The sequence below is a fragment of the Cydia splendana genome, chromosome 9, assembly GCF_910591565.1.
Source record: "Cydia splendana chromosome 9, ilCydSple1.2, whole genome shotgun sequence".
Taxonomy (NCBI): Eukaryota; Metazoa; Arthropoda; class Insecta; order Lepidoptera; family Tortricidae; genus Cydia; species Cydia splendana.
Window position 1 is genome coordinate 10,200,722 of NC_085968.1, and position 25,931 is coordinate 10,226,652.

General features: G+C 36.1%; 2 protein-coding genes across 2 annotated transcripts in view; both read right to left on the reverse strand.

Moving 5' to 3' along the window:
- Positions 1–25,931, reverse strand: part of LOC134793521 (pre-rRNA-processing protein TSR1 homolog) — a 561,986-nt gene that overhangs the window by 380,467 nt on the left and 155,588 nt on the right. The window lies entirely within an intron of this gene.
- The window catches only part of LOC134793519 (probable serine/threonine-protein kinase DDB_G0267686), a 185,727-nt gene that overhangs the window by 134,364 nt on the left and 25,432 nt on the right, over positions 1–25,931 (reverse strand). The window contains exon 2 of the mRNA XM_063765105.1: positions 15,522–15,689. Coding sequence (XP_063621175.1) covers positions 15,522–15,653 — 132 coding nt within the window. The 5' untranslated portion in view covers positions 15,654–15,689. The remainder of the gene's footprint in view (positions 1–15,521; positions 15,690–25,931) is intronic.

Genomic DNA, 25,931 nt, shown 5'->3' on the forward strand with positions numbered 1-25,931 from the left:
CCTTAAAACAACAAACTGCGAGATCGCGTGCTTGGATGAGGCCAGGAATGCCTGGCTAGCCAAACTGCGAGATGTGCCACCTAGACCCGAGAGGCAAAGGGCCTGGGACAACTTGGCCTGCACCGCCGTCATGAAATCCCTAATTGACAGTTCGTCGGGAAGGGACCGCGCAAGGCTCTTAGCTGTGTCCAGACCAGAGTCTGGTCAATGGCTACACGCCTACCCATCACCCCACACCGGCACATTCATAGAGCCAAACACACTAAGAATTGCCATCGGACTCCGGGTCGGGGCCGATGTATGTGTAGACCATAGCTGCGCCTCTTGTGGGGCCCCTGTTAATCGCCTTGGCCACCACGGACTCGCCTGCTCCTCGGGCGCCGGCCGCCTATCCCGTCATGCCGCGCTTAACGACATCCTGAGGAGAGCGCTCGTCAGCGCCGACGTCCCTGCGGCTCTGGAGCCCCAGATCGCAAGGGATGACGGCAAGCGCCCCGACGGGATGTCGTTGATCCCCTGGCGGTTGGGCCGCGCGCTGGTGTGGGACGCCACCTGCGCAGACACGCTGGCGGCGTCCTACATTTCAGCCACCAGTAAACAGGCCGGGGCGGCGGCTGACGTCCGAGAACGTTCCAAGGTTAATAAATATAGTTGTCTCGGCGCACACTACGAATTTGTAGCCTTCGGCGTCGAGACTCTAGGTCCGTGGGGTAGGGGGGCTCGGGGGCTCCACAAGGAGCTCAGCAAACGCCTAAGGCAGGCCACAGGTGACCCTCGCGCGGGCAGCTTTCTCGCGCAAAGATTGGCCATAGCAATCCAGCGCGGGAACGCTGCCTGCGTGATGGGCACCTTACCAAGGGCGCAAAGTTTTGATAAATATTTTTAGTTTTTAGCTTTAGTTTTTAGTTGTACTTAATTTTAGTTTTGTATTCATTTTATAACACTTATTTTACAATAAATGAGTTTTCCACCCCCAATTGATAATAATAATATAGTAATTACTTTGATTGATAAGAATGATAAGTCATACCGGGTGTGGCTTGTAATATGAGCAAAAAATTAAACAGTATGCTGTACTCCTCATACTGACCAACATTTGTTCAGCGACTTTTAAAAATAACTTGGGGTTTGATTTTTAATACATTTTAAAGTTTATTCTAAGACGCAATGTATTGCGAATTTTGTTATGTTTAAGGCGTGACAAGCAACGTCAATCACAATGATATGGCGTGGCGATGACGTCCATTGAAGATAATATTTATTTTGTATGAAAAATAGGGAGTCTAAATACTTCATAATTTTTAAAAGTTGTTGAACAAAAGTGTCACCGTTTGAGGAGTACAATCTATGTTTTAATTATTTGCTCATGTTACAGGCCACACCCGGTATATGACATAAATCACTCGTATGGGCTCTATAGACTAAGGTTGCGGTTGACAGCACTTTTTATTTTACTTCGTGTAAAAAAACTCAGAAATACCTGTATACCAACATGACAAACATAATTTAGTTTACTTTAACTTACGGATTATTTGGTCTAATCTGTAACACCGCCAAACGAAAGCAACCGAGAGTTGCCGAGAAATGGCCGATGTCGTAAAATGAAGATTGTTATGAAAATTTATTTTCCTTATTGTAAATTAAATACGCATCGGAAGCGATAGTTTTTATGCTCTAGTTCTATTCCCATATGTAGATAATTGATTTGAACAGGTTTTTCTTATCATATGTGCGTCGTATTCGAGAAACGTGTCAAAAACTTTTTTAGAAATTTGTAAGGCACCATCTCGCTTCTTCCCTCGTTTTTTATCCCGTTCTGGTTTTTCAATTTTATATATATGATATTTAAGTAGATATTAAAATATTATAATATGAAAATTTCGATTGCTCGTCCCTATGCTGCTTCAAATCAAGCTAGCTGTTTGTTTCAACATGGACTACTGTATATAAACCTACTGTGCTTAAACTAATGTTACATAGTAGTTGTGACCATTGGTGGTCAGTTTTTCAATATAGAAATGGCAGAGACCGCCGGTGCACCTGTCGGAAAGTGGTTTCCACCTTCTATGGAACATTCACTTGCTACATCAGACCGGACTTTTATTATTTCCAGTTTAAAATATAATAACTGGGGAGAGGATTCTTAGTGCAAAGACTTGTTTACTTATAGAATATTTTGTTTTTGAAAACGGAAGGTCGAAATAAATGCAAATAAATTGGCTCGTACAAGAGGTCCCACACTATCGTAAATACTTATATAGAAAAAATCTACGTTACAAATGGTTTAAAATGCCATTACAATTATTTACGACCATAGTGCATCTCATAACAAAAATAATTTGCCCGACAAGAAATAAAATCTTGATATGGGAGAATCTTCATCATCTTTCACCAAATATAATAGCACTGTTCAAATATTGAAAATGATAGCACTGACCCAATAGGTAACAAGCAATATTTAAATCGATATTTATTTCCATTTGAATTTGCCGTTTTTGACGTTCTCAATATTTGGCTGTCAGCCAACGTTATATTATGCAACCAATGCAAATCCACTGCCCTGACCTGGATTCAAATTTCAGCCCTAATAACCAGTCTCAATTATTTATATTTTCCAGCATTAAAGGCAAACATTTCCAAATTCAGTAACTAGTTTTTACACGATTTTCTAGTTTTCTCGCACGCATAATATTTAAGAAAGTAACTTGAAGATGTCCATAAAATGACTGCATATATCATCATGAATATTGATATAGAAGTACTTAGCAACTTATCCTAATACTTACAACCACTTTCATTATAAACCTTCATTCTGTTGAGCCGTGGTCATCTGCGAATAATTACCGATACAAAAGCAACGTCGATAAGAAAAGATTTAACAACAATAGTTCTAATTGCGCCGGTATCAAACAAATCACAATCGTGACCGAGAAAGCCTTTCTATCCAATTACTATCAGTCTAATTGCCAACTTATTGCTTATTATGTGCGGTTAGCAACGAATTACAGCGTCAATCTCAAATGATGTAAGGTTAAATAAATAGATAGTCGGTTTAATCAACTTCTACGTTCTCTGCGTTACATTTAAAAATATTACTAATATTAATATTACATTTAAAAATATTAATATTCAAGTTAAGTGTATCTTGCGTACATTATACCTATTATACATAGTCAACAATTTCACTGTAAATACATTTTAAATTAATTGTATAGTCGTAGGTAAATTATATATTATTTAATTTTAACATGTACTTAATGACAACTAAATGGCTACAGCACTTATAATAATTTGTTATCATTTGACTGCCTACGTTAGTGCCTTCTGAACGGAAGTTTAAATTATTAGGATTAAAGTACAGATTTGAATGATAATTATAGGAGCTATAAAAAGATCCGTGGGTATGTAAATACAGTTACATTTCATATTAATTGCCCAGGTTTATCAAGTAACTAGCCTACGATTCTTTAGAAAATTGGTTTTAAGAACAGTTATTGCTATTGTAAATATAATTGAATTTTGTGCAGAAATAACGACCACTTTACAAACTAGGGTCGTCAATTTTGTTGCATATTATGAAAATAATTAATTCTGACATTAATAACGATTTCTAACGAGGAAGCCGAGATTCTGTCTTGCAATATAATTTACATCAGAAAATCAATATACAATAGAGAATAACTGCAAAAGCAATTTGAATTTTTCCAGTGAATTATCCGTACCTTTACGTACATTAAAAAAATTAATGAAAGTAGTAAATAAAATGAAATGTCTACTAATGCTTTGGACTTTCACTATTTTATAAATATAAAACCTGAACAGCATACATCAATATTTTTAATTTCTTCAAAATTATGTGTTCCATTGAGGGACAATAGATTATAGTTATTTGTTTTACAAGGGGGCATAGTTTTTGTTTAGTTATCTTGAGTTGCGAGGGTTTCAAAGCACGAGGGTTAAACAAACTGCTACTGTTCGCTGCCGAATGAAGCACATTTTTTTCCAGCAAATGAACGTAAGGAAAATACTAACTGTAAAATATTACAAGTTAAATTCAAATTAATTCACTTAAATACATCACTCCAAATCATCACTTTAAAGTCAATTTTACATAGCAACCTGGGAAAACAAAAAAAATATCAAAATACTTTGTCACTCTTGTGGATAAAATGAATGAACGTAGAGAGGCGTTGAGTTGTGTGGATAAAATGCAATAATTTTATATGTGAACTTGTGAATATTCCGAACATATTTTCACGAGTCCCTTCTCACGCAATAAAAAACATAACTTTTAATTGACACCTGTGTTAACCGATTATTAAGTAACTGTTAAAACCACCAAATAAATCATAGGAAACGACGGTAGGTAGCTATTAGTATTACCGCAAGTTTTATTTGTCAATAAAGTAAAGGTTTTAGTTTAAGGGCCTTTACGCAACAGAACGAGTGGTAATCCATTGTGGAAACCACGCATGTCCAATTTATAATAAAGTAACAAGGAATGAATTGCCGGGTACATGCCCACCGCGTGCCTACATACGCGTAGCTGCCGAGTCCAGAAGACACGTTTCAGTAGTTACATTGTAGGTAAGCGTAACAAGTATTAAAATTATTTAAAAATATAAAGCGTGTTGTGTGGAACCTATAATTTGACAATAATGCCGAAAACGAGAGTAGTTTCTCGCCTCCTCTGCCGCCGCCGTCGCTCGCACCGAGTAAAAGGTCGCGAAGACCTGCAACTCGTGCAGTCTGCATCCTTCAGCCAACTCGTGCTCTTGTCGAATAGTCGTTATAGAGCGAAATACGTCGAGCAATTTTAGACTCAAGAAACGTGAGTGACCCGTTTGAATTAAATTAAATTAAATATAAAATAAATAAATAAAAATAAACATACAACTTGCACTGTCAGTAAACTAACTAACTTAAAACTCAGCATTGCGATACAGCGAGGAAATGCCGCCAGCATCCTTGGTACAATGCCTCAAGGGCCTATTTTAGATTTAAGCTAGTTATTAATTTCGTTTAGTAGTACCACTGTATATATATTGTATACTTAAAACTAACATTAAAAACGAAATTTTAGAATTCCAAAATCAGTGAATTTTGCAATTTCCTTCAAATGGTTGGCAACTATATTATTGTACCATAGGTTTTTTTCACTTTCTATATCAATGTATCAACCGATGCAAAGTGTTTCAACTTCAACCGTAATCTGTAACCCTTTAGAGGCGTACGGTTGGTGCGAACCCATTTTATCACGTAACCGATAACAGATCAATGTTTTCGATGATTTAGTAGCTGTTTGATTATCTTCAATATCTCGGAGTGGAGAATTAGACCATTAGGAGTAAGCTTTGTAATCGGCATTTTAGATCGTTTAGTGGAGCACAAATCGGAAATGTAATTGCACTCGTAACAAAGAAGAAATGCCGATTTGTTTGTTACAAATCAATTGGCATGGTATTAGTTAGCCGGTCGGAAATAGATAATCTACAGGTAGGTACATCATTCTTTACATGAGGTTTTTAAAAGATACTTTTACGTCATTATATTCTATAACCTCGTAATAAGACCCACAGGCAATTATTGCGCTTTAGAATTTGGAAGTTTCTTTTGTTGCTGTAAGATTTTAAAACTTGAATTTAATTTGTACTTCTAAAAGTACGTCATGATTAACGGGGTTAAAATTTTAAATTGCCAGTTTTGTAGGCAAATTAAGTTGTAACGTCAGGAAATAAGGACAGTGGACGAAATATTTACACTCAAGAACAATAAAAACAGGTCATTTTACAGACTTCCATTCAAAGTTATTTGTTGTCATTGGTTTTCAGCGTGTTTAAACAAATAATGGCAAAAAAAAATTAAGCATTTTTTGACACTTACGGAAGATGGAATGTAAGTAGGTATAAGTATTTTATTTTTATTTTTTACGTTTAGATATTTTTATTTTAGTTAATCTATCACCGCGAAACAGGAGAAATATATTACCTTGGTATCTATACCAAAACAAGTAGTTAAAACGGAATTAAAAGCTTGTAAACAAAGCACGAAACAACTCCGATTGATTATCATGTCCAACAATCGTTTAAGAGGTGCGCAGGTCAATCGCTGCCATTATTACACATAAAGAAATATCGCCGGAAGAAACACAATAATAAAAACTTCGGTAACTTTTATTGGCTCCGATCAAAGCCCTTAAGCATTCAACCTGCGCTCGAGGCGACAGTTATCGTTTCTTTCAGACCTTTAGTGTGATACCATCAGTGACGTAATTTTACAAGTGCGTTTATTATCTGATGAGCAATGGAATGGAAATACGGAAGTTGAATTTTTATGCCGCTTTAGGAGGCCTTTCTAACAAGATTGCGGGTCACTTCTGGATGATATTAGCTCAGGAACGGAACAAGTGACCTAGGTATTCGAAATAAGGCATGGTAATATGCTTAGCAGTGGGCGATAAAATACTGATAATATGATGATGATGATTCTACTAAAACTTTTTGAATAGGTAGTGGGCTGAATTTTCGAAAGTTGATTCCCCTCATGTGCGCCTCAGTGGAAATGCAGCCTTAAAAAGCTTTAAGCACTTAGTTTAGTTTGTCGAAAACAGGTACTTATGTCAAAGTTATGTTTCTGAAGGGATGCCAGCTAAAGGAAGGAAGGTGAACTAGAGTTCACACCCTGTTACTTAAGTGTACCTATTGGAAATAATCATATATATTTTCCTTAGTCCTCGTTCACTAATTACCTACCAGGCACATATATGGCAGAGAGGCAATCTTAGGAAATATAACCTTTTTATAATAAAAACTGTACATTCCTTGATCACAGGATCAAATTAAGCTGTGCTTGTTGTATTTATACTAATTCCTTCCTACTTCCTGTTTCCAGCCAGGTTAATACTGTCCATAAAATATCTATTTGCTCAATTTTACGTGATCTAATGAGCTAATGACCATAAACTTATTACAGGAACTCAAGTTACGTCGCACTGTAAGGAATTGCATTAAATATAAGCTAAGACAACATTGTAGATGAACATTATGTGTATTAGTATACTTATATTGTTATTTAGGTAGGTATTTTAGTCCATTTAAAATACTTCTTACTCTGAATAACACTGATAGGTAGGTAACTGTACTAATAAGTAATAATTGCAATTAAATTAGGTAGAATAGAATTTAATAAGTCTCAATAGGCGAGTAAGTCTACAACGGCGGCAGCGGCCGACCTTGACCTTTCACTATTAAAATTATCCGTCGGCCGTCAAAACTGTCACAATTTGCTCGCCATTTTGTAATAATCAATAAACAATCATAGACCGTGTCAATTTGATCTCATTAACGTAGAATTTCAAATTACTTATAAAAACAGATGTAGGTAAGTAATTGAAAACAAAGCTTGCCCTTGGTCTATGAAAGCGATGTGCTGGCGATTAAAATGCTGAAGTAATTTTACGTGGGCATGAAATTAAAAATAATTATGATGACCTTTAAGGGTTTTACTTAATTTATTAACTTTCATTAATCACGCACAAAAAATATTGCCTAGGTCATTAGGTAAATACTAAAGGCATTTACAGCAACTGTTACAAATAAAATCACATAGGTAAAAAGAGAAATTAGTAGCTACGTTTGAATCTCTTTAACCAGTTTAAACCATTGCTCTTTATACCAAAGAACCAATTGTAAATTACTACAAAAGTTCCTTTTGAAGTCCTCATAAATCTCAAACTATGGCAATACTTATGTAACCATAGACAAGAAGTACCTACACGACTCATTGTTCCTGGCTTCAAAAGAAAATCCACAATAGTAGGTATCCGTTTCAGCTGAAAGTGAGGTAATGTTTAGGTTGGCAGACGAGCTGTTTCGACACATCTGTGAGATTATTTGTTTTGCCGTAAAATATGGGGTTACAGGCTCATTTTACTCAGAATGAATTAGAAATTTGGCACGATGGAAACGTTTTGATATTTTTTTTGTCTTTACATCACATGCACGGAAATTTAAGACTCTTACTCGTACATTAGAGTTCAAGTAAATAAGTTTTGGGTTTCAAATTACAAATTATAACAATCAGCCAGCTTCTACTACCACGACCTTATACGAGTTCACTTACCTATAATGACAACATATTAGGTCATTACCTATGAAATTGGCGTTTTGTTCGGAGAATTTCAACGAAACACGAATTTCCATACAATTAATTTTGCGGATATTTTTTTGATGGCTAATTCAAACCAAACAAAATTTTTCCAGTAATTTTTGACACCTTTAAGGTATGTTTTCAATATCTCCATTTCTTGAAAATTGGTACCATTAGAAAAATATAAGTAATTTTAATACTCGAACCGACAGCACATGAAAAGACCTATTTTCAAGGCTTAATTCTGAACACTTAACAATAAAAAATAACAATTAATTGCAGTCAAGCAGTTTGGCGAAATCATATTGTAGTTTTATTGTAATTGTGTATGTACTTTTGTAAAAAAAAAAAAACTAGGATCAGACTTATATCTATGAACAAAAACGCCAATTTCATAGGTAAGGACCTAATATTACCTCCCTTTATCCAAAAACTTAGTCCAATTAAATGCAACGAGTTTAAGCAAAGGTTGCAACGTTGAGGAACGTACAAAAACATGTTCACATTGAATAAAAAGATTAATCTTCCGACATCCGTACAATATTCTCATCCTTTATTTATTGAGGCATCAATGCCAAAGTTTATTTAATAAATGGCGACGGCGTTGAAACAAAGCCAAGAAGGAATCCTAAAAGCATTCCTACCGTAAGGGGCAGCGGAAATCGTTCGCTGGTGTCGGAGAAAGATCGGAACAGACAAACAAACAGACGGGAGATTTATTGTTTGAGAACCGATTTATTTCATCCCTGTCTGCGCTGCAGGTCGGGATATTAAAACTTTGAGAGCTTTTGTCATATGTTTTGCTCGCTATATTCTAAAGTAATTGGTCAATTTGAAATTACAAATTAACTGCGAGTTTGAGTGTAATATAAATAATTTCAAATCATAACAACATGTAGGTATGTTGAACATAATCATTTGAAGTTTTTCCTTTTGCATTGCTTATAATAGTGACATACCTACTATTAGCCGGTGAATGATGTATGTATAATGATGGGAAAAACCTCTAGTAGAGTCTAGAGGTACCAAAACTAAGTTTGAATTGTAACTCAGATACAGTTCACAAGTTATTTAAATACTTTTGACTTATTAGACTACCGTTCTGTTGATTATGTATTGATTGAGCTATTACATTGTTAGCAAGATTAATAAAAGTCACTAAATAAATCATGTAACTAGTTTAAGTAGTTACATGGAAAGTAGAAACAGACACTTTTAAACATTACGTTCAACATTCGCTTCTTCAGGCAACATTGAAAACTATACTTATATTTCATTTATTATTAGATCGCGGTCAAGAAGTTTCCCACGTATTATGATACCAAGGAATTAATCATCGTAAATACTATATACATACATCCAACATTATACGAAGTAAGTAGAGCATAGTCCATAACTCATATAATACACGAAACGGGTGAATCAGAAACATATGAACTCAACATTCGCTCTTCAGGCAATACTATGTGAAAACTATATTGCTTACATTTAATCCTCGATTATATCATGTTCAAGAAGTTTATCACGTGTTATTTTACCGATCGTAAACACAATAATACATACAACATAACTAACAGCACCAAGTAAGTAAAGCATGGTCCATAATTCATATGATGCACGCTCCGGCTGATTTATAAAGACCAGGTTGACCCAGGAGTCAGCAGCTGTACTGTACGTGCACTTTCTATTCAGTAGCATTCAGCTAGTGAAGTACTCGCACTGTTCCGACTCAATGGAACCCATTGACTTGTATACTCGCCATACTTTTCGTAAGAGGGATTGGTAATGCACCCTTGAGAGTTGAGAGCGACTTTTAGTTTACTCCGCTGAGATTAAAACTATCAAATAACAAAAATATCGAGGCGTACAATGCTCCTCCTTATTAAATCACTTCATGGTATCAAGTAACCTGATTCCAATGAATATGCCATGCTAATTATTATATTTAAAAATTAAAGATGGTAAAGTTTTAATCAAGCTCACACATAATTTTTTTTGAGTCTGTTCATTTTGGACTGTGCAGTGTATTCCAGCATTTTTTTTCAATTCATAGTTCTTTGACTTTTTGATACGATACTTGATTCCTGCCCTACTATTATTTTTTCTTCATTTGGTGCCTGCCAGTGCGGCTCGGTATTATTACTTACAAACAATTAAAACCGTCGACTTTGTATACTTAAAGTTTCAATTATATATAAATAAATAAAAATCAATATTAGGGGACATCTTACACAGATCAACCAAGCCCCAAAGTAACCAAAACCTTGTATTATGGGTGCTAGGCGACGATATACATACTTATATAGATAAATACATACTTTTATACATAGAAAACATCCATGACTCAGGAACAAATATTTGTGTTCTTCACACAAATAAATGCCCTTACCGGGATTCGAACCCATGACCATCGGCTTCACAGGCAGGGTCACTACCCACTAGGCCACCAGTACATCAAAAATTGATCATTTATTTCGCTAGAAATTCTAGGCTCCAACTAATCTATTAAGTACATCCCTATCGACTGAGCTGCATTCTCGATCACGTAACCCAATCCCGAGATTACAATGTAATGGCTATTATAAGATCGCTATGCCTCTGACCTCGTGTACAACGTCCTGTAATTTATAATTATACATTCGGTAATTTATAATTACCTGGTCCGATCTCTGCGCTGCCGATGCCGGTCGGCCACATAATACAGTTATATGTATGTATGACTTGCGTGGGTTTAGACCTGCAGGTATGTACATTTTGCGTACCTATACCTAAAGTCAGGATATTTATGTTCAAGTTTTTTGTACTATTCATAATAGTCATTTTATATAAACAAGCGGTAAGAGCGTGTGACTTTCAATCCGGAGGTGATAGGTTCTAATCCGATTTTCAGAACTTATGTAAGCAAGATATGCCAGTCGCTTTTCGGCGGAAACATGGTAAGAAAACCAGACTAATCCCAATAAGCCTGATTTTCCCTCAGGGTTGAAAGGTCAGATTGCTTTCGTAAAAACTAGTGCCTACGCCAATTCTTGGGAAGAGCCGTGGCAAAAAGCCGAGACTACGCTAGGAAGATAATGACGAGTCGTTTTATATGTAAATAAAACGTTCAAATATAACTCTTTGAACAAAATACATATTATAAATTATATTTGCGTAGGAAATTAATCAAAAAACCAATTAGGCTAAAAGTGCACCGCACAAAGCTCAAACTAATCAAAGTTAAAAATCAATAAGCCGACTAATGCAAACAAGCTAAATGCATTACAGACAGGGCAATGCACGATTGAATTAATTACTCGATTACAACTAATGGCCGCTGCAACCGAATGCACTTGATTTATTGGGGCTAACTGGATATTTCCAGGAGGCCGAGCCAAAAATATAATTCAAAAATAATTTGATATAATTTTGACACCAATCGCCCGTCTATCTCTCTCGTACTCGAAGTTTAGTACGAGCGAGATACGCTGAGTGGAAACACTTATCAAAACAAATTAGTTAAAGTTCATAGAAGTTCGAATGGCACTCTAGTTATTGGCCAGGTTCGGATTAGCCTGTAAATAATTTAAGGCAGTCATCAATTTGGACGTTTACGGATTGGCAAGCTGAGTATTTGCATATCATAATAATTTTCATTACAGGCATTATTGTGAGCCGTTTCTTTGAACAGAAGTTAGGCTATTATATATAAGATGTTTTTGTCTTTAGTTGTCCAATTATCCGAAATGTTACAATAACTATATACAATTTTCATTTCAATTTCGTTTTTTTTGTAAGTAGGTAATTCGCCAGTAACTGACCACTGTTAGTAATTGGCCACCAAATGAATTATATTCACCTATAAACAGAATTAATTTTAGTATAAAGTTTCAGTAACTGGCCAGCCTTCAATAACTAGCCGCGTTATACTAAAATGAATTCTGTTTATAGGTGAATAGATTTCATTTTTAGTTTAGGGCGGCCAGTTACTAAAACCGGCCAGTTACTGGCGAATTACCCTAATTCATAATTATGGTGTTATTAGTTACGTTAGCTTCATAGTTTAAAACTTGTAAGTACTTATGTTCCTATTTAAAAATGTTCATGAATACATAATGATGATCTGTATAGGTATTTAAATATTTATATATCTATATCTATATATTATATATACCGTCGTCTAGTACCCAGAACACAAACCTCACCGAGCTTACAGTGGGATTAGGTTCATTTGTTTAAGACTGTCCCATAATATTTATTTATTATTTATTTCATACTATTTTGTTGCAGCAACTTGGTCGATTAGATTTTCCTCATAAGGTAATTTAATCGTGCTGTTCTGAAACTAATTAGGTATAATTACTTACACCGTTTCATCTGAAAGCGTTAATTAACGTAGAGGTAGCATAAACACGTGTACACTGGGCATACGCAAGCCATCACAGCTGCGTACTGTTTATGTGCCCAGTCCATAGACTAGGAATCCTCTAGACCGAGTTTAGAGCAATTATTTCATGAAACCGATGCTGCCAAAAATACGGGGGTGCGGGGGACGAGGTGAGCGAGGTCCCGTGCCGTGATTGGTCCGTTCAAAGACACGGACGTCACACAAAGACATTTTCGACTCGAAAATGGAGTAAAACTACCGTATTTGTGGCAGAGGGGGTAGAGCTACTATGCTCAGTCTGGAGGATGTCTTGTCTGTGGCAGTCCAAATGTTAGTTGAGAGAACTTTGGACAATCGGGAGCGCAAGGAGAAAGTTATGAGGTTATTTTAAATTGATTTATAAATAAGTACCTAGGTACAAACCCAAAGGAAACATTATCATTTAGGTGATTGCAGCAATCATAATAATTATAGTTAGAAATAAAAAGAAAACGAATTAATCCATCTTGCATTTAAGTTTTAGGTAAGTAAGCCCAGTCCCCAGCCTCGACACTTTGCTTGTAAAAAGGATGCGCTATGATGAGTAATAATTGAGATCAGAAAGTTATCAAATTAATCTTTTCTTTTTCAATATTCTAGACTTTATTTGACGGAGTATGTATGTAAAAGCATTTAAAATGTATGGCATTATCGTTAGTAACGTTACGTTACTTTATTTATATTGATAAATGAAAAAGTATTATTTGAAAATAAAAGTGAAATTGAATCCAATATGACCAAATGCAGATATCAACCAGATGAATCCCCTGTCCCGACCACACGGAGCGCGTCAGCTGTTCGATAAATAAACACGTCCGCCACACCACACACGGCACTAGTTTACGATACGTGTTTGCGACTGCTTCTGCATGTAAAGATACAATGTGATACTTTCCACTTGCTTTTCGCGGCGGGCTGTTTCACGGCTGAATGTGAGTGTTAGAACTTTTAGAAGCCTGCTAGAACTTTTTTGTTGGGTTTTCGGACATTGAGCTGTCCGCGCTACCGATTTTGTTAACGTACGAAGAAAATGTTACAATTACAATCTGTTCGTTTCAAAACGTCACGTTTTAGTTTTTTTCTTCTTATTGTACGTGCGAGTGTTAGTGGAAACAAAATTTTGTAGGTATAGGTACAAAGATCTGGGACAGTTTTTTATATCAGGATCGGAAATGTCGGTGGAATGGAAGAAACCAAAAAAGATTATGATAGAATTTTTTCAAAAAATTTTGCAAGGCGGACTTTACTTCAATATGTACCTACAGGCTACAGTCAAGGAATTTAATTCCCGTACCATTTCGTACCTTGTCACAGGAACAATCAATATGAAATTCGCTAGATCTCATACTATTGTCACTGTGACAAGGTAGAGTCTGTGCGGAAAGACAAGAGTCGTGGAATGTATGGGGCCCAATACATTCTACGACTCTTTTCTTTCCGCACAGACTACGGGCCAGAAATAAAATTTCTTGACTGTACTAACCAGAAAGGTCAGTAGTAATGTGAATTAACTATGTATTAGCTTGAAATGTAAAAGGTAGTGTGCAATTAGGATGTATGGAAGCAGGTGGAACTTTTTATAACCTTACACAGGTCAATACCATAAAAGTTGACCATTAACTGCAAGTAATTATGTCGGTAGGTCTGCATGACAAGAAATTAGGATCCTTAGCAAACTAGTTTCCTTGTATAGTAATTAGGTACCAACTAGAGATGCAACGGATAGTTGTTTGGCCAGATACCGGATACCGGATATTCGGCCTGACCATCGGCCGAATATTCGGTATCCGGCCGCCGAATATCCGGCCAGCGGAACTATCCCTACATTTCGGTTTTTCAGGTGCGCATTCTGCAGGTCTGACCTGTTTCCTAGTGAACGTTCGCGCGGACACATTTCTAGGTTCGAAATGAGTGCGCGTGTAAGTAAGTGGAATGTTTAATTTGTTTTAAAATAATAAACAAGTACGATTATGAGTATTATGACCATGACTGTTTCTTAAATCCAAATTAGTTTACTCCGAAATCAAGCAATGTTACTATCCGGTATCCGGCAGGATCGTAGTTCACTATCCGGTATCCGGCCGGATATTAAATTCATGGCCGGATAGGCCGGATACCGGATAGTAACCGAATATCCGGTGCATCTCTAGTACCAACTCTAGAAGGTCATGATCAGTGAATTTACATTTAATTACTGCGCGTACTTTTATTTGTTTCCGTGGATGGAAAAAGCCGTAAGGTACGAAGTAGGTTTGTAGATTATAGTGCGGTATCCTTCTGTTCTTAATACTGTAAACTTGAAATCTACCGTAATGAGTAATTACATTTTTATAGGTACATTAGACGTACCTATTAATAAGAACAATTTAATAACGCTACCTACTAACTACTAAAGCGAATTTATATTTAATGTTTATGAGCATAGACAGTTTCATGTTTGTAGTTCGAATAAATAGTGCCGGCAGCGCTCAATAAAGCTAATTAATATAATAAAGCTACAAACTGAAGTATCGCAATACAAATAATACAACGCAGACCTCCTGCTGTGATATTTAAAACACTCGCCCGTGCTAAAATATAAAATATTTATTTATTTATTTTTATTTTATTTATTTTCATTTATTGCAGAACCAGAACAAATATGTAGGTAGTATATTGGTGCGATCAAGATACGCAGCCCCTAAAACATATCATTACTTATCACATTATTAACTTTCAAATGCAATCTATGGTAGCGTTATCCACTTTTTCCGCAGCCGCTTGTGCCTTAGTCGGGCAGGTAAGAGTTACCAGCCTGGAAGAGCATATACAAATACAGATATGAAGCTGGACCGTGATGCAAAGCTGCAGAATTAGGTAGCAGCATTGCCAGCCCGCTCCGGGATCGCCCACGCCATAAACAGATGGGACTATGCAATACTGGATACTAACTAATCCGGAAAACTAAGCGGTTCTGATAAGTACATACCTGGAAGAGCAGATACCCGGAGTCGTACATCCAGAAGTCCTCAGGCGCGTTGCCGGGCTTGGTGAGCTGGATCGCGAGGCAACGCTGCAGAATAAGCTGGCAGCGTTGCCCGCCCGCTCCGCGGCCGCTCATGCCTTAAGCGGGCGGGGGCGCGGGCAGCGGCATGCTCTGTTGACAAACAAATATACTCTTAGTACCTTTGTGCAAGGTTATGTTAGGAAGGTGCAAAATTATAATTTTAGTAATTAAAAAATATAAAGGCAGAAATAGCAAATACCTCGACATTTCTAAACAACATATTGCGAAACAAAATCAAATCTAAAGTGACGTTATCGTGTCTAGAATTTATTTCCCTACGTTACCTATGAAATTAGTTTTCCTTTCTACTCTCTGATTTAGATAGTTCGCCCTGTATTGTACTCAGTCCATGAGTACAGTAATAAATCGCCTTCCAATTAACATTTTAAAAGACTCTGTTCAATACGTATTTAAATCCTTATTATTAGAAATGGGGGTGCAGATGTGAGGGATGTATTCAGAGCAGCCGCAGGTGCACGTCCGATTGAACAGAAATGAAATACTCTGGTTTTTAATGAGCTTTCTTTTCAATCACTTCATTGCAATGCATAAGGATGTTTATATAACTAGCTTTGTACCTACTATAGGCAGTGATTCTTTGTCAATTGGTTCAGGTATTCTAGAAGTTTTTTTCAGATTGCACAAAAAATAGACATGATACTTCTTTAAGGTTATGTGTGAGAGGTGGTCAGCAAGTTCATCAAGAATAATTTAGTTTTCCAAATTTTTTTTATGTACACATCGTGTTCTGTTTTCTTAACAGTGTTAGTCAGAAGCTAAAAAACCTTGATAAAGCGTAAATTTTAATTTATTGTCGCATCACATTAGAGAGTTGAAACAATTCTGACGACACATCCCACGTTAACGTTACTGATACAAACAATGCTTGAAATACAGTACTCGTATTTCAAGCATTGCATATCAAGCATTATTTATTTATCTTCATCATAAATACACAGGTTCGTTCTTACATCATATAAAGCCCTAAGTTACTTTGAAATGATTGGATTTGCATTTCATAATACGAACTTCTTATCGATGTAACATACCGTCATCATCCATACATGGTTAGTGTAGTGTAGCAACGCCTCACAATACCCCAATTATAAAGTGTCATAATCTTAATACTCATATAGCACAAAGTTGTCAGTGCCAGCCCAAATTGGAAAAGCAGGTACTTACTTGCAAAAGATAATTAGCTGAGCCAGTATGTGTCACTTGTCCTATTTGAAAAAAAAAACGAGTTGCACTCCGGGATTGTCGGCAGAAGTGAAAACTCAATAACAGTCTTACGTCTTACGGTCACGTGACACCTGTTACGAGTTTAACATTTTTTCCCCATCACAAAAAGTGCACAGCGCCGCTAAAGAAGTTTTTACTTCAAAAATTGATTGCCGTTAGAGATGTTGTGGAAAATTGTATATAATAATTTTGCGGGTTTTGTAATAGCATTTTCATAAGTTCTACATCGCCAACGACACCTGTCAACTGACCCATTGCGACCTCGAAACATGAAATCAAGTGCGAAATGTGGATAAGTCAGCTATTTCCTATTTATCGGAGAAAACTTTTTATGGAGCAAGTAGGTACTTAAATTACTACTACTTTAGCTGTAGGGTGTTACGGATCACCGGTTTGCCTCGTATTTAGTGCAATACGGTGCGGTTTTATTCGAGTAATAAAATCGTAAGTAATTCCCATATCTTGCGATTAAGTTGTAGATATTATGCATCCGTTACGTTATTTATGTTTCCGTTATAAGTGGGTGAATCACTGTGCCATTTCTAAGTAAAATCTTAGGAGAAATAAACAAGATATCGGTTTGATTACTCCTGTAGCCTATAGTCTGTATCTTTAGGTATTTAAATAAAAAAGTAAACAAACAATTTGTACATTTTCGGGTAGTCATAACATTTATTGGTTAACCGACCAATTACAAAACTGCCTGATCAGTCACTGAACGACCTGACCTTAACCTACTTACATTATTTGATCGTGTAATGTTTTCTTCTACCCTCAACTGGCTTAAGGAGCCATTTGAGGGTAGATTTTGTTTACTTATATTTAAATACCTAAAGATACAGAGTATAGTTACCTAATACCTTGTTCAGTACGGTTACCATCAGTTTGTCACTGACATAAACGCCGTCGAGAACGTAATTTACTTTCTATACATCTCGCTCGCACTCGCATATTAGTGCAAACGGGATGTATAGAAAGTAAATTACGTTCTCGACAGCGTTTATGTCAGTGACTAACTGATGGTAACCGTACAGATATTTTTTTAAGGTACTACGTAGTCGTTAATACTTTAAAAATTAAAGTCAAGGCATTAGCACGCATCTCATTATAAACTGTCATCTCTGAAATTAAAGCCGTAACCACCTTCACGAAGACAATAGTTGTAACGACAAACGATTTACGACTGTCGGCCCTTGACCGGCTGATTACTGATAGTTTGAGAACAAGGAGACCGTGTCCTTTCACGGGTTTGACAATCGCTGGAAATTTGTCTACATAGATAATGGTGGATTAATTTTAAGTCAAATTTTGTTTGAGTATTAAAAATTGTACTTAATTGATGAACGCGTTTTGCGCGAAAAAAAAATTATGTTGTTTCATACATTTTGGCTGGTCCATTTTCTATGGGAGGGTAAATTTTTTTTTTCGCCATTTCGGGGTTTCGTTTCATTTCGTTTGACATAGGTACAAGGTATTGACCAACATACATTTTATGCACTTACTTACCTATTTTGTTAGTACCTATGCAAATCACGTAAATAAACACATAGGTAAACACATAAGAAAATTGTTACAATTCGTAGGAAAATGTTGACATATGTCAATGAGCTGTCATGTCACACTCCCCCAACAGCTGTCAAGAGTACCTTTGAGGCATATCCCCTCGGTAAAACAAAGTCTAACTCATACGTGACAAGCTCTTTGTCCAATCTGCAAAATCTTGCACAATCAGCAATGCAATGAATATAACGACTTGAAGTTGAATTATTGTACTAATTTCCATTCAGTTTTTGCAGCTTATTATTTTTTATCATGTTAAACACATTGATTTTCAAAGGCGAATTTAATTCAAATAAAAAATAATAACAATATACAGGGTGTCCCTAGCCATTGGACAAAGCCGAAATGAACATATGCATTAGGGTATTTAGAACCAGTATACAAAGTATCATAACAATCGGCGTAGCGGTTACGAAGAAATTAACAAATTACGATTTTTTTACTTTGGAGCAACCTGTATGTGTAGCTCCTGAGGTAATAAATAGTATGAAACCTTCTTCGACCGTTTTGATTATCTTTTTTATTTATGACATTAATAAGATTCTGACTTTTGACAAATATCATCATTGCCGCACATTTTCAAACAAATTGTCAAAAGCGCTGCCAATGATTAATACAGTATGTTTCTTTTTGTTGTCGATTATTGGAAATAACTTTTGTTTGATAATTTATTTTTTTATCTTTTGTTCTAATTAAAAAAATATTACCGTTAGAGCATTTCTGAGAAGTAACCCTACGTGGGATTTCAGGGTTTGTCCAATGGCTAAGGTCAGCCTGTATATTTATTTCAAGAAATTAGCATTCCAAGAGAAGCAGTAGGTACAGTGATCCCCACACTAGGCTCAGCCGTGGCAATCGTGTAACTAAATTGATAAAATTACGGCGTACTTTAACAAATCTCGATAATACATGCATCTTACATGCTTCTACCAAAGAACTACATGCTTCAAATACCGACAATTACACTAACAATTACTTAAAGAAAGTTATTTAACATCCAACAACATTAAACACGACTTCTATTGGACAGTTGTATACAGTTTATTATAAGCCAGGCGTTATGGCTATAAACATCGTCGCGGAAGGCGACTAATTATATAATCCAGCACATATTTCTACGGGACAGCTATGCTGCTTACAGATCACTTATCTCGTAAAACTAGATAGCGAATAATAAGATGATTCTTGTTGCCAAAGCACAGGCGCTCGCACTTAACTGACATTATTATCTCAAACATGCGCGGAAATAGTGTCCTTTATTAGGCTGAGAAGCACCATGTTGCAGGTGCTATAATGACACGCGTCGGCAACGAATGTTCATACAACATTGTCGGCCTAGACTGGCAAGTAGCCCCTAAAAATATGTAGGCAATATGTGCTATGTTGTAGGCGTTCGACCATAAAACACTTCCTTTTTCAAATTCCTCGGGCAATCGCGTGTCCGTTGTTCGTTATAAATTGCGGCACCGCACCATTTTAAGAATTAAGGTCGTGCCACACTGGACCATTGTCCATTACAACGGAGTAAGCGCCAATTCCGATTGTGCAACAAATGCATTACGAGAGTAATGTCTTTACATCATCATTGGGGTCGTCTCCAATTTATTGTTAACTAAGCTGAACGAATTTTGATTATTGTTTTCAGGATTTGATAAAGCTTTGCGGGCGTGAGTCGGTGCTTTAATCGAGTTAAAACGCTGGCGGCTATGTGAAGTGCGGAACAATAAAAGATACGTCGTTATTTTTATGGTTAGCAGGATTTAAACGGTTTCATAATAGAGGAAACTAAATATTGTATGAAGAGAGGAAGAAAATGCCGAAATGCAAATCCAATACCTACAAGTGAAAATGCAACCGACCTTTGACGACGAGAAAGGATTTAAATGTAGAAATTGAATGAGTACGTCAAAACCAATTGAGAACGATGTATACGAGTATGTATAGTATAGTTGATACAATTAGTTTTATATTGAAGAGACGAAGTGTTTTATTATAAGTAATATTTTTATCTTTTGGTACTTAGTCGACCAAATTCGTATTTGACCGCTTTGCTTCGCATCTATGTCGAGTGTGCTAACTGATATGGATAAGAGTTACTCATATTGATTCACTTGAAATCATGCTATTCGTAGGTATTTGTTGCCAGTTATACAATCGTATATCCTCTGTAATTTTATGAAGTAGAATTTTCTACGGCAGATTATAACGACGGAATTTGTAGATCTCTCGATGATGAAAATCCTCAGTCATAAGGAAACCAGTCATAGAAGAGAATGGTACGCTAGATAAAAACGAAATAAATAGAATCAGCAATAACAGTAGTCTGCACAAAAGTAACCCAACAATGAAATTAACACACATATAATATCAAGTACGCACACGAGATTCGCAAAACAAAGGTGAGACAAAAAACGGCCTATATTGCTTGACCAGAGCAGATTAGGCTGAACTAGATCGTAGACAAGATGAGTGGGCCCAGAACTTTCTTGTAGCGATACCGTATCGTGCCACTAATGATTCGTTTCCATTGCTTTTCCATCTTTGTGAATGAATTACTCTTTCATTATTTTTATTTAGCGACTTACATTGTTGGACCACATGATCTGAAAAGAACCAGAAAGACAATCCCCTATTAAATTGGTATTGGTCGGGTTGGTTTACTAGTATCTGTATTTTTGTTCAAAGAAATGTGTAGGCACTTAACTACAGCTACTTACAAATATGTTAGTCATGTTTGTTACGACCAAGGAGTTGCTAATTTTCACTTGGAAAGTGTTAACCACCGAAAAGTGGCAATAATCTACATTTTATGTGCAAATATCACAATGCAAGTAAATAACATGCATTAAGTACTAAACTGGTGTAACTAGACTGCATGTATTAAGTAAGAGACATTATATAATGAAATCCATTTGAGGAACTACGAATTATTGTTTAAAAAATAGACCATGGTAACAAAATATATCTAAGAAAAAAAAAATCTCAGTCTGAAGCCCCATATTTAGATGGATCAATAACTTGCATGCAATATTCAATACATTGCTAACTACAGTACAGATTCACAATTAATTCAGTCGATCGACCAAATACCGCAATGTATCAAAAATCGCTTGCAAATTCATGATCCGTCTAAATGGCACTCTAAGTAATACACAATTCATTTGTTATTTTTAACGTATCGTATAACAACGAAAACGGGATCTAAATGTCACATATTAAATAATAGTACTACGTGCGTGTGTGAATGAACCATCACACCTCGAGTGGGAGTACCATTCATTACTAAAATATAATCGCGCCGATTTACCGTAGCCCCAATGGCAGCTAATTCGTCTTTATATCCGTTACGACTGTGCTTTTCACTTCACGTCCAACGACTTTAGATCCCTAACTACAAAGAAGCAATATGAATATTCTGGTCATGTTACATTGGATATGGCCAAATTGCCAATTCACAAAACTGTTTTTCTTTAGAATTTGTTCAGTTTGTTGATGTTACCAGTGTAATCTATGTATAGCCATGCTGGTAAGGAAGGTATTTGTAACTGTCGTAAGTAATGATGGTACTTTCTCATATGTTATCATTTTGAATTAAAAACTGAATTAACCTAAGTAAAGTACTTAAAAGTGCACTCTACGCTAGTTATAAAGTCCACTTAATGAATAAATCATTAATGCAAACAAGGCCTTTCTATATTTTTAAAAGTACCTACATATAAAAAAATATCCTTTTTTTATACGAATAGCTCTATAATTTCATTAAGCTTTTAGAACAAAACATCGCAGCTCTGCTTCGACAGGCCAGTCACGGTCAACCTTTATTATAATCTAATTATGATAATTACATATTACACACCTTATCGTGACACGTGACGAGACTCGATGAATAGGGACAGTGCTTTACAAACATTATGATTTAGGTTTTATAAATGATCTGTATGTAGTCATAAATAAGGACTAGTTTAAATAAAACTTTGTATAATTTCCAAATCATAATTTGTAAGCGTAATGGCATAGCGATGTTACATGGGAAGTCATTTAACTATGTAAGTAGGTAAAGAAACTTATATTACGTACACAATCTTTAAATAACCATTATAACTTTCGTTTTCCATAAAGTTAAGGTAGCGTAGTTATACGCTATACTTTACGTACCTTAACTTTTTTACATACATATAGCTATATGTCTATGGTGATTAAAATAAGTTATCATTAAGTGTTGTTCACTGCAACTCTCTTACATTACCAAACAATTTTCTATAGCAAATCCTTTCCTGTTAAAAATTAATTAGTAGCCACTCTCAACATTCACCTGCATAATGAATAAAGAGGACTTACTAAATATGGGAAATGCACATGACAGAAATACGAGTACACTTACGAAGGGCACAAGTAACGTTTATGCTAATGTGGATATAAAATAGCGGTTTCAGTTTTCCAAACTGGGTGGATAATGGCTAAACCAACGGTTGCTAATCCCTGGACAGACTGGCGCTGCGTCCGGTGACGCTTCTCATACAGAATGATAATTGACAACCTTTGGTGCGATTTCAATTTAGATTGTAATAATCGATTTGGATTCAATTTGTTGGTCGTTTAAGTCTGGTTTAAATTGTATTGATGGTGCCTCCTACGCAGATTAGGAAATAAAATGCTAACAAATTCTCACGTCGGATATTTTTCAAGAAAGGTCAATTTTTTAATGATCGTTCATTTAAGTAAGATTTATATTTTTAATTACTATTTATGTACTTATTTTAGCTTTAGCGTTTGAGCGTTTTACAGTAAAACTTACACAGGGCCTAATACCAAATTAGATTGGATTATTTATTATATAAAAGGCCAGAATTATGTCCTGTTCCATATTAGATTTACCATAAATCCCATTCTCGCATTGTTAATGGCAAGCAGCCCCATACATTCCACGGGGCAGTTTTTATTAAATTCCCGCACCCCCAAACTAAGGGGCTGGTAGCTGACAAGAGAGTTCCACCCTTGGTCCACAGTTGGCGGCGAGCCAACTAACGCAGGCTAAACAATTTGCTGTAAATTTGATGTGATATGATAAAATTAAAGGTTTCATGTCTTCAGAATATTGACTTCCTGGGCTCATGTTACTCAGAATCATTTGTACATTCACGCCTCATACATGAAAAAATGTGTCCCAAAATTTTGTACGAAAATTTAATTGTTATGATAAATAAAATAAAAATTTTTAGCAGTCGTTTGTTTTTTTTTAAATCGAACACATTCATTTCGTTATGTCGGGACAAATAGGCAATAATGGAGAAAATTGAAGTTCGTGCGGTAATTAAATATCTGTACTTGAAAAATTATACTACAGAGTAGGTTAATTTAGATTTCCAAGAAACATTAGGGGTTCACGCTCCTTCTTATTCTACGGTTGCACGGTGGTGTGCTGAGTTTAAAAGAGGAAGAACGAGCTCCCAGCGGACGCTCAGAAACTAACCATACCTTTCAAAAAGGGAATTTTAGGTTTAGAGAAACGATATAGGTAGCAAGTGTATACTCTTAAAAAGTGACTATATTGAAAAATAAAATAAAATAAGTTAAAAGATATTTGCGTCCTTAACATTCTCATTAAGTACTTATTGAACACCCCTCGTATGAGGCGTGAATGTACAAATGATTCTGAGTAAAATGAGCCCAAGAAGTCAATATTTTGAAGACATGAATGAAATGTACATTTTTTTTGGAAAACGCTCAAATACGTGTAAAATCGAGATGTTATTCAATGACAAAATTGAAGAATTTAAGTACATACCTAATTAAAGGTAAACTGACATAAAATATTTAGATTTTGAATGTAATGTCTTTTTTGAGTTGGTTAATCACGAAATCCGATCGAATAGTGTTTAAATGAATACAAAATAGGCAATAAATCCTGCTAAGACATTGCCACAAGTTAGCCGATTTACTTACCGTATTTCTAGAACTTAAACCATTAAATCTAGTTGCGCCTGACCTTTTAATTATTCTGAACAGTTACAAGCATTATAAGCGTATCTTAAGCTAAATCGTGAGAACTCGGTCTGGCAGATAGAACTACCCACTAATTATCTTGTATCGTAGTGTAGCACCAGAATTGTATGTAATGTATGTGTCCCTTCTATACCTATATCGAATTCTGTTGAAAAGCGCATATACATATAAAAGCAAAATAAAGTCATAAAAAAGCAAAGAGAAAATAAATGAATTTGCTCACGTTCTCTGTCGTTCGTTTCACGCTTCAACTGTTGATTTAGTTAGCACAAAAATTGGGAGGACACAGGATAGTCTAGACACCTACTCACCTACATCTTTTTATACCAAACATAGCAAACACTCTAGAATCTAGAGTCTAGATCGATGCTATGACAAAGACCGAAGTAATGAATGACTGAATGAATGTGTTTTTATTTTATGTCGCTACCTAACCAATGTAACCATGTCATCGGTCCCTTTAATGGCATCGGTGTCGCCATGGTATAATAATATACTCCGCCTGGTACTCCATTCCCGTCTTTTCTAGGTCACCTAACTGACACGGGCCTACGTCATCATGCGACAGCGCTATATGATAATATGCGATAGCGCTATATATAGCGGCCATGTTGTTGTGACGTAGGCCCGTGTCACTCTGGGAATGGAAGACCATGTTTTATTAGACTATGGGTGTCGCCGCATATTAAAATTACCTAACCCATAATAGTTATTTGTTTTACAAGGGGGAAAAGTTGTTGTTTAACCGCTCGTGCTAATATTGATACCCGAGCAAGCGAAAGATTCCAAAATTGAAAAAAATCGAAAAACGGAATCTTGAGCGTTGCGAGGGTTTCAAAGTACGAGGGTTAAACAAAATTTGCCCCCGAGTGAAACACAATTTTTTTCACCACACCAACCCGAAGCAAATATCGTATTTGAGAAACGTGTCAAAAACTTTTTTAGAAATTTGTAAGGCGCCATCTCGCTTCTTCCCTCGTTTTTAGGGTTCCGTACCCAAAGGGTAAAAACGGGACCCTATTACTAAGACTCCGCTGTCCGTCCGTCCGTCTGTCTGTCACCAGGCTGTATCTCATGAACCGTGATAGCTAGACAGTTGAATTTTTTACAGATGATGTATTTCTAATGCCGCTATAACAATAAATACTAAATAAAAAGTACGGAACCCTCGGTGGGCGAGTCCGACTCGCACTTGTCCGGTTTTTTTATCCCGTTCTGGTTTTTCGATTTTATATACTTACATATATGATGATGATGTAGCGAATTAGTATGTTTGATTGTACCTACCTGACTTTTTTTAGTATACCGGGGATAACGCTTTCTGCAGATGTATAATTTATGAGTATTGTGTGAATGTGTGCAAAATAAAATTGGATAATAGTAAACAATGTTATTTTCATTTCATTTGTGAGCGGAACGAGTCGCGTCAGTGGTCGATAAACAACGTCCCCGGAAGAAAACGCTGCCAAGTCCGGATTGTATCTTACACCAATTTCCAGTTTAAGTTGCTACAGCTTCATTACAGAA